The 10589-nt window shown below is 32.2% G+C and overlaps 1 protein-coding gene across 2 annotated transcripts; it reads left to right on the top strand.

The window, feature by feature from the left end:
• The first annotated feature begins 1888 nt into the window (after positions 1-1888).
• On the top strand, positions 1889-9062 carry LOC127246116 (protease Do-like 9). Of its 2 annotated transcripts, XM_051267346.1 has the most exons (10): positions 1889-2528; positions 4505-4704; positions 4789-4969; positions 6442-6633; positions 7842-8074; positions 8162-8263; positions 8366-8416; positions 8500-8604; positions 8683-8799; positions 8894-9062. In XM_051267346.1, exons 1-9 carry the CDS (start codon positions 1946-1948, stop codon positions 8779-8781), a joined length of 1746 nt encoding a protein of 581 aa, XP_051123303.1. In that variant the 5' UTR covers positions 1889-1945; the 3' UTR covers positions 8782-8799; positions 8894-9062. The 2 variants fall into 2 exon arrangements, with proteins under 2 accessions (XP_051123303.1, XP_051123302.1); XM_051267345.1 differs by having other exon boundaries at positions 1890-2528; positions 8683-9062.
• Positions 9063-10589: the final 1527 nt, after the last annotated feature.

The following is a 10589-nucleotide window of genomic DNA, read 5'->3' as shown; positions in this document are numbered from 1 at the left end:
GATAGCTTTCATTTGAAACACGAAGTTCTTCGCACGTATAATGCTTAAATTAAATGGCATTCGAGCGAGGTTAGTGTTCCTATGATCATGGTTCATCAGATTGGCTGAGTCAGACCTCCGGAACTGAAACGGTGAGGACGGTTCTTACTGTTCCGGTATAAAGAAAAAATCGGATTTTTTTACAAAATTCTTCTAATTCACAAATCTTATCCAACACATCACATATATGGTAAAAATAACTCTAATTTTTTTTCATTCTTACCGAGTTTTGGTGATCTCTTATCTGTTCGTCTTGCATTAATATTTGGAAAAGAGTGTTGGGAAGAAAGGTCGGAGAAGAAACGGGTTGGAAAGAATTGGATCGTGGTAATTTGGGCAATGGCTCAAATTAATTATCTTATTAGCTCAATTAATTTAAATTTTTGTAGATAATAGTATAAGATTGATTTGTTTACTTAATTTGTTAGTATAATTACAATAATCATGCAAATTATGAAATTATGTATATATATATATATATTAATTGAGTTGAAATATTATTTATTTTAAATTTTAATTTACTATAAATTAGTATAATATATTTTCTTTAATATTATATATTTTAAAACTAATTATATTATGATTTTATATATTTTAATTGATTATTATCGTTTTTTTAATAAATATACTTTATATAAACATTTGTTCACTTTCATTTTCAATAATATCTCAATATTATTTATAATATATATATCTAAAAAAAATATTACATTGCACACATTTTATCTGCAATATTAAAACATGAAAAAACATATTTTCAATTAAATTATTCTATACAACAATTATTTTCAGTCAAAACTTTCATATTCACTAAGCAACTCAATAAACTTTCAAAATATGTCCAAATGGCCGAAGCTTCTGCTGAAAATATAACGTTGTACTATTGTATTAGGGTGGAGATTTAAATTTGATTTAAATAGTATTTTGATATAATATTTTATGAAAAAAAAATTTAATATATTTTTTATTAGTATTTTCTTTTTTTGAAATAAAAAATAAACACACCCTAAATAAACCTATGTCTAGATAAATTTTTGAATATATTAAAATTTTAAAAAAATTAAAATAATAAAAATTAATTTTTAATGTGATATTTTTAAAAAGTTAAATGTAAACTATACTTGCTATGATATTTTTTCTTTTTTCAGCAATTAAGTTTATTGGGCTTTTCAATAAGCCAAAAAATTAATTTCCTCTTTGGATTTAATTAAAAATTTTAATATTAAAATAATATTTTATTTTTTTAATATATATATATATTTTATTAGTTCATTCTATATGTTAACGTATATATTTAATTATAATTTTACTACTTTACATAAATATTTTTCTTTTATCATGGTTTGATTATTTTTATAAAATATAAGAATAAAGTTATTTTTATATTATTTTAATTATTTATTTTAATTAAAATATTATTACTATATCTTAAACTTGCGCCAAAAATATACATTAGTGCGGCAAGAAGGAAGTATACAAGGCGTGTTATCTTTATTATTATTATTTTTATATGTTTTTAAAAATACTAATATATCTAGTAGTAATCATTCAAATTATTTCACAAAATAAATTTAATAATATTTTAAATATAAGAAAATATACTTTCTTCGTTCTGTTGTTAATTTTATTTTTGTCAAATATTTTTATATTTTTCACTATAATTAATTATAATATTAATATTTAAATAATAGAATTTGGTAGTTTTCACCTATACAAATTCATTACTTCTGTTACAAAAAGTAAATAGTATCTCAACTTTGATTTAATATTTATTCAAAACATTTATTACCGACAACAGAAACGATACGTCGTCGTTTTGAAGAAAGCTTTGTTCTATTATAAACCCTCGCCTCTACGCCTTATTCAATTTTTTCCCTCCGTTCTTCGCATCTCCGTCCCTCCAGCGATGTCCGGCGGGACCCAATTGAAGCGCAAGCGCGGCCGCCGGCCAAAGAACTCGTCGCCGGAGCCTGCCGTGATCGAGAACAACAAAAATCCAGCGACGAACGCCGCCGCTTCTGCGGCGGAAACCGACGTTGGCGGCAGCGCGGAGCACGCCAGCCCCGCCGTGCAGCCGTCGTCTTCCGGCCAAGACGGGCGGCGCCGCGGCCGGCCGCGTAAGAACCCCAAGGTTGAGCCGTCCGTCAGCACCACAAATGCCAAAACCCTAGCCTTGGCGGTGCCGCCTATGGCGAACGGCGCTCTTCCTAACTCGATCGCTAGCGTCGATAATGCGGTGGCTAGGGTTGTCCCCGCCATGGACGCCGTCGTGAAGGTTTTTTGTGTTCATACCGAGCCGAATTTCTCGCTGCCGTGGCAGAGAAAACGGCAATACAGCTCGAGCAGCAGTGGCTTTGTTATTAAAGGAAGGAGGGTTTTGACAAATGCACATTCTGTGGAACATTATACGCAGGTTAAATTAAAGAAGAGGGGTTCGGATACTAAATATTTAGCCACTGTGCTGGCAATTGGGACAGAATGTGATATTGGTGAGTTTTATTTCCATTTTAATTTTCAAGTTTGTTTGCTAATAAATCTTTTGCATGTTTATGGATCCAATTTTTTCATTGCATAGATCATTTAGATGAAAAATGGGTTTTTATGTGAAGTTGTGATAAGCAAGTAAATCACATTTTGCATAAGCCTTATTGCCATCATTTAGATATGTGTTTGTTTGGGCTTTTGGATTTCAAGTTTGTGTCTTGAATTGGAATATTCTTTGTATGTGATATAAGTAGCGATAATGTGATGTTTGAATGCAAAATTGACTTCTAGTATACTATAAAAATATTGATTTAATATTTTTGGAGTGAAAATTTTGGAGCTCAAACAAGCACACCCTAAGTTTCACTTTCAGACGTGTAAGAGGAAGTGTTATAATGAGGCTTCTCTTCCAAGATTAGAGGCAATAACTTTCTAGAACTACAACTTCACATATATGTTTTGTAAGCATCTTGATTTTAGATGCGCATCATTTTTTATTTTATTTTATTTGGAAGTGAAAATAATTTATTGTATTAGTTTGATCATTTTTGCAGAAGGAAGAACCATAATTTTAGCGGTACAGCTATAGACAAATAGAGATCACGTCACTACCATGTTCACTTATTTTAGCAAAAGTATATGCTCATTAGTGCTCCATGGAATATATTGGTTGATACCAAATCAGTAAATGTGGCCCTATCTGAGATATGATGCAATTGTTGTTGACAAGTGTGCTCGGTCTATTAGTGATTATTACTCTTATTCCTTCTAGGGAATTGTATAAGTTATCTAGACATCTCAGTGGAGACGACATAAAAATATTGCAATCAGGTCAACCTTTTTTTTAAAAATAATTGCACAACTGAAGTGCTTGCGTCATGAAACATTTGGACATTCTTTAGCTGGTACCTATTTTTATACTAGTTTCTTGTTATTTTGTATATGGTTGGTTCCGTGACGTAACATTTCTGTTTATTATAATGATTTCAAATATATATGCTGTGATGAAGAATCAAAATGATGCATACAAATGCATTTAATATAATATTGTGCAAGCTAATACAGTTTCCGGAAGTAAGAACTATAATCTAGGGTAAGTGGTGAACAATGTTCACTAAAGGTAAAGCGTGTTCTGAGATAGAAAAGTGTAAGATTTGTTTGACTTATTTGGATTCTGAATAATGGTGGCATTGCTTTATAATAAAGCTCTTCCATTGCTCATCGTTAGAGTTATAGATTCTTCTTTTTGTTGCTTCCATTTTCTTGTAATTGTACTATTAGAATTTGAATAGGGATTCCTATTTGATTGGTCATGTGCTTTTTGCTCTCAGATAAATGCAACATAATTAAAGCATGTATTTAACTTTGATGCTATATACATACCTCAAAACATGTTGAAAGATTTTAATAGGGAGGACAATGAAGAAAGTTATCCTTGGTGGATGCTGATGTAAAGTAGTTGATGGAATGGCATTCCATTTCCAGTTGGTCCTCATGTTAAATATTTAAGATTTCTCAAGTACTTTACTGAAAGTTTTCTTCATAGGTTTAGAGCTCTTAGAAACACGGTAAGATGCTCTTATAAAAAGAGTCTATGTTCCAAAAGAAGATCCTTCAGCCAGGGATTGGATGATGCCTTGTGTTTAGCTGAGTTGGAAGACTATGATATGTAATATAATGATGCATATCCCTACAAACTTTTTGATGATATGGTCATTTAACTTGGTATCAGAGTATAGGACGTGTGTGCATGTCTAATTCTCCCACCGTCCTCCGTAAAAATTGTCTTCATGCAAGATTCATGTGTGGCGTAAATCTACCTTGCGCATGAGGGAACATGTTGGGAGACTATAGTATGTAATCTAATGATTAATATCCCTGTAAGTTTTAGGTTTTTAGGTGACATGGTTGTTTAACAAGCTTTTTTTTTTTTTAAATTCAATTTTTGAGGCTAAACTGAATGCGTTATGTGGTGTTGCAGCTTTGCTTACAGTGGATGATGATGAATTCTGGAAAGGAGTGTCACCTGTAGAATTTGGGGATCTGCCTGCACTTCAAGATGCTGTTACTGTTGTGGGTTATCCCATTGGGGGTGATACAATCTCTGTAACAAGCGGGGTTGTGTCACGCATAGAAATTCTATCATATGTTCATGGATCGACTGAACTTCTCGGTCTACAGGTAGTTAATTTCTACTTCAACCCTGTTCTATCCTGATGTTATGAATAAAAATGCAATTACGTTTTGGAAATTGTTCTTTTGCAGATTGATGCTGCTATAAACTCTGGAAATTCTGGAGGTCCAGCTTTCAATGACAAGGGAAATTGTGTAGGTATTGCTTTCCAATCACTCAAGCATGAGGATGTCGAGAATATTGGTTATGTCATACCAACACCAGTGATCATGCACTTTATCCAAGACTATGAGAAGAATGAAACATATACTGGTAATAATCTCATAGCTCTTCTCTTCGTGTCGAAATCAATGTTTTGGAGTTGGTTTGAACTATGATATTCTCTTCATATGGATAGTGCCGGTGTATGATTACATAGTGGATCAATGGTGGATTTCTGAGTGGTGCAAAGTAGGAGTATCCAAAAACTAAATATTTTTAATGCAATGCTATGCACTCTACTAAATGTTGATGGTGGCTAGATTCTAGCATAAAAGGCTAGCTTGTTTAAATCTGCTCCTACGTACATATTGTATTGCTGTTTGTTTCTTCAAGTTACTGATCTCTTCCTAGTTTTGGCTTGTTTTAAGTTATTGTTTATGCATTTTAAAATTAGTTTGTGCTTAGTTTCTTATGTTGGCTTACGACATCTCAAACAATCAAGTGGTTTTGCCTTTGTACTTACAATGGGTGTTACTTATTGTAAGTTATTCACAGTTCACACATCTGCTAGTATTTTAGTTTTGGTTTCTTTTGAATCTTGGATTATGGGTGTTCAAATCAGTTCAGGTTTAGCTTGTACTGTTGGCTGACTGCATCTTATAAAAGATCAAGTTCTTTTATCCTTATGCATACAGTGGATATCTTCCATTGTAAGGTACTTACACCCCTGTTAGGTATAATGTTTCTATGGCCCCTTTTGTTTTTGTAGTGATCTGATGCATTTTGCAGTTAATGCAAATGAATTTCTGTTATTGCAGCACAAAATGCAATGTAGAATGAAAGCTTGTTTGTGCTATAAATTATCCTGTGCTTGCTTGCCATGGTTTAGCTTAAAAGTTTGTGCCTTCTATCTTTTGTGATAATATTTTTGCTCTGATGCTAGTTGTAGGAATGTAACCTTATGCACTCATTCAATAATTCAGGAAGGGGTGTATATTCATAGTGTAGATAGCCCATGTACAAGGCCATTTTTATTTTTAATAAAAAGTCCAGTGCTTTAGGTTCTTACAACATTTTAATTCGTACTTATTTAATACCTTTAGGAGTTAGGACACTAGAGTGCATATTTAGCTATGAATAAACTCTCGTTCTGAAGAAAGTTGATAATGAATATATGGGAAAGGGGTATGTGATTGATGTATTCCACTGCACTAATTTTTTCCCAACAGTCGGTACCTTTTTATTCAAGAAATGTGTCTTATTTATTTTCTTTTAATTTTTTCCAAACTCTTGTTGGTTTATCTTGTGGTTCGAATTTAAAAACATTCACCCTTCCTCAACATCATATGTATATGTGTTCATAATACTTCCTCTTGACCAGATGTTTTTTTCCCTTTCTTATATTTAGTTGTTGGTAGTTTGATGTTCATTAATTAATCAAAAAGTCCTGCCTTTTACTGTCTTCTGCTATGAATGCTGCTGTAGGTTGCTATTGCAGTAGATTTGCATGTTTAGGTAGCATGTTAGGTGCTATCAGTACCTATCTTTTCTGCTTTCTCAGACTGTTTATTGTTATATGGTAGGTTTTCCTATTCTTGGGGTTGAGTGGCAGAAGATGGAGAATCCAGACTTGCGTTTGTCCATGGGGATGAAACCTGATCAGAAGGGTGTGCGTATAAGAAGGGTTGATCCGACAGCTCCAGAATTTAGTGTTTTGAAACCATCAGACATCATTCTTAGCTTTGATGGGGTTAATATTGCTAATGATGGAACAGGTATGATTCGCATTAAAGGTTCTGTGATCACACTCATCAATGGATTTACAGCATGCATCTCTATGCACACTGACTTTTTTATGTTTGCTTGTTTCATCTGCTCTTATTATTATATTCAACTTGTATATATATATATATATATTGTAAAACTAATTTAACATAAAGACCTTGGTCTGTATGCTACGTAACAAAAATGTTCCATTCTTTTGGAAAATTTTGACTATTGAATGAGTTGATGAGATATCATAGTACTCAGGCAAGGGAGATATAAGGTCATCTACATGGCATACCGGAAAGTTCAATACGAAACATTAAAGTTATTTCATGCGCCCTATATGGGCTTTAGACACTGGACAATTTTTCCTGCTTAAATGGCAATTTTTTTTAGGACAACTCATTTCATGTTGTTCTAAACTCTTAATGAACCTGTATGCATACAAGTGCTATCCTTGATTTTCTTCTTAAAAATAGTTTAGCATTGAATGTGCTGGTGGTTTTTTATATTATAACTTATCCAATGATTATTTGCTTCATCTATTATTAACAATGCTTAGCTAGTTTGTGCAAACTGTAAACTCTCAAGCATGAATGGGTGTTGAATAAAATTACATGGACCAAATTCTGAGCAAAAAAAATAAACAATTCTATTCTTATGGCATCAGCATTTCTAGCACTCCTCGAGTTGGGGAATAGAGGCTGTAGACAGTCACGCACCTTGTTACATGTACAATCGGTTCTATGACCTCCTAAGTGATTTATTCATATATATAAGAATTGCATTTAATTTGAGAACTTTGCAACAAGATACCTATCTTGAATATTCTCTTAGATTGAATGACAATCCACATCAACATGTTTGGTCCGCTCATGAAAGATTTGGATTCAAGTGATGTTCATTGGTGCAATTGCCATAGAGACCAATATCATTCTAGAAATAAATCCAATCTTTTTATACCATGTAAAATCAAAGGGTCGGAATGAATCACAATGAGAAATGCTACTGGAGTCTGGAAATGATCAAGTTAACTGTAACGCACTGAACTGTTTGTTGACATATATACATTAATCTGGCAATGGAAGTTCCAACATATCTTTTTATGATTGAAAACTTCTGTAACCAATAATCGTTGCAATAGATGCTTTTTAGAAGCACATAATGGTCCTAAACAGATTCTCAGACTTGTAATCTTAATGTTCTTTTCATGCAGTTCCATTCAGGCACGGAGAGCGCATAGGTTTCAGCTATCTTGTCTCCCAAAAGTATACTGGAGATAAAGCTGGTATTGAAGTTCTTCGTAATTCTTCAATACTTAAGTTCAATGTTAGACTTGGCACACACAGAAGACTCATTCCAGCTCACAACAAGGGAAGACCTCCCTCATATTATATTGTTGCGGGATTTGTTTTTACTACTGTTTCTGTCCCATATCTCCGGTCTGAGGTAAGTTGTGCCTTTTAACATTTATGTAGATTTAATTGGAAATATATTGACAATTTATATCAAAATGATTACTCTATGTATTTGTAGTATGGAAAAGATTACGAGTATGAAGCTCCAGTCAAGCTGTTGGACAAACTCCTGCATGAAATGCCTCAATCACCCGACGAGCAAATTGTTGTCGTTTCCCAGGTCAATCCTTGCACTTCTCTAATTCTTATTTTGCCATATTTTAATTGGAGGCTACCGCTCAATCTGTTGTTAAAACCATTTTTCTTGTGAAATTAATTACAGGTTCTTGTGGCAGACATTAACATTGGTTATGAGGAAATTGTGAACACTCAGGTTAATCTCTCACTTTCGTTCAAACTGGATAATGCTTTTACTGCAAGTTCTTACCTTCTCTTCCATCACTTCCATGCACTTAGGTCCACGCCTTCAATGGTCAGCCCGTGAAGAATCTGAAGAACCTGGCTAACTTGGTGGAGAAATGCAAAGACGAATATTTGAAATTTGATCTGGAATACCAGCAAGTAGGATCTTAATATAGAAATTTTCACCTATTCTACAGTCATTCGGCCACTTACTTTCCTAATTTTTGTCAAATGTAGATTGTAGTCCTTCAGACAAAGACAGCAAAAGCAGCGACCTTGGACATCCTTGCTACCCATTGTATTCCCTCAGCCATGTCCGATGATCTCAAGGCATAAGACGTAGCATCACTTGGGGTACGTCATTTATCTTTTTGCTATCGATTGGAGATCTTTCTACCTGCTTACTAGCTTATAGCAATACTTAATAGAAAAAAAATTCAATTTCCAGCAAATTCAGTTAGTTGCCTGGAAAATTGGCCCTAAATTACACCTATTGGAGCTGTTCTTGACTGGTATTATCCTTCGGCTTCTATCTCGGATCATTTGGAGTATTTTGAATAATCATGTTTTTATACTGAAATTTTGATGTGAGAATTGATTATTACTTGGTTTGGGAATTTGAAGGAACATAATGCACAAAGCCATTAGTTTCTTATTATTAAACATAAATGTCTGTTTTGAATTATGGGATGTGATATTATTTGTCACATTATTTGATTTGATTGTGTCAAGGCTTTGCTTAATGCTTGATGATATGATGGAAATTTTTTTGACAATTTGATTGTTTCATTTTAGAGAAACTATTGTATTTTTATTGGATGTCGGTTAGAGTTCTGATTTGACTCAATCAATATATATGATTAAGCATATGTATTGTGCAATTTTATTTTTGTACTGTGGTTAGAGTTAAACAAATTGAGTAGCTCGTGAGCCAAGTTCAATTCGAGTTCGAGCCTTACAAGCCGAGTTCTTGCTTGAATTTGCGCCTAACAAACCGAGCTTGAGTCACTATTTTCGTTCAAATTTTACAAATGGAGCCGAGTTTGTACCGTTAACAAGTTCGAGTCGAGCTGGAACAACCAATACTTAAGCTCGCTCGAACAACCAATATTCAAGCTCGTTCGGCTCGTTTAAAAGCTCTGTCTTCTATATTATGTGGAATTATATTATGTGCGATTCTATAATCTACCATGCCTCCATTTAATTATAAATGGTATAGTATTTGATTTATCCAATCTTATTTTGAATGATAAAAGAATGAGTCCTTATTTTTTTTTTCCAAAATATTACATTGAATATCTATTTATATTGTGGTAAAAATTTGTCTCAACAATTTTACTATTTTGGCCAATTATTTTCTGATTAAAGAATATCATTTAGTTGTTTCTAGTAATTAGAAGATTCTCTATGAACAAAAATGGTTTTCTTTGCAGCAATATTAAGTTCATCTACATTGTAGGATATTTCATATTGTCATTTCAAGATTATGTGCAACAAAAATAAGTATAACAAGATATATAAATAAATATAAATAGGTGTTCTTCTAAAATTTGATTTTACTTTTGTCTTGATTTGTTATTTGAATAATGATTTTGTTGTGATGCATTGTGAAATTAAATATTTTATCTGTCTTTTAAAATGATATTATCCGTTAAATATGTGTTTATTTTATTTATTAATAAATAATTTTATTCATCTATGATTTTACTATTTTAGGTTAACAAATAATTAATTTATTATTATTATTATTATTATTATTATTATTTTTTAAACTTATTCTACTTTTTTTTATATCAATTTTTAAATAATTTTTTAAATACTCTCAATATATTTATTTATTATTATTATTATTCCATCTCTATACAAATTTAGATAAATTTACCGAAATGAATGAGTAATATTTTTTTATAGAAAATTTATAATGATTGCACAGTAACTACAATTTTAAAAGTAAAACTAAATTTAAAGGGAGCAAAAAACAAGAAACGCAACTCCATTGGAACATTAATTTTCATGGGAAATATGAAGTTTTTATTAAAATATGTATACAAATATTGCATCAATTTTGCAATAGTGAAACCCCACTTAGATAACATTTTATTTTGTGTTGTGGTCGTGCTTCTTTATATTATCTTCTCTTTATT

Source organism: Andrographis paniculata, unplaced genomic scaffold, assembly GCF_009805555.1.
Source record: "Andrographis paniculata isolate CXL003 unplaced genomic scaffold, ASM980555v1 Contig26END, whole genome shotgun sequence".
NCBI lineage: Eukaryota > Viridiplantae > Streptophyta > Magnoliopsida > Lamiales > Acanthaceae > Andrographis > Andrographis paniculata.
This window is presented reverse-complemented; position numbering and strand designations above follow the sequence as displayed.

What these genes read in the sequence shown, in the direction of transcription:
- LOC127246116 (XM_051267346.1), top strand. Translation starts at nt 1,946, where the DNA reads ATGTCCGGCGGGACCCAATTGAAGCGCAAGCGCGGCCGCCGGCCAAAG. An exon ending in TGGGACAGAATGTGATATTG is followed by an intron (nt 2,529 to 4,504) that starts GTGAGTTTTATT and finishes GTGGTGTTGCAG; the next exon opens with CTTTGCTTACAGTGGATGAT. An exon ending in AGGAAATTGTGAACACTCAG is followed by an intron (nt 8,417 to 8,499) that starts GTTAATCTCTCA and finishes CCATGCACTTAG; the next exon opens with GTCCACGCCTTCAATGGTCA.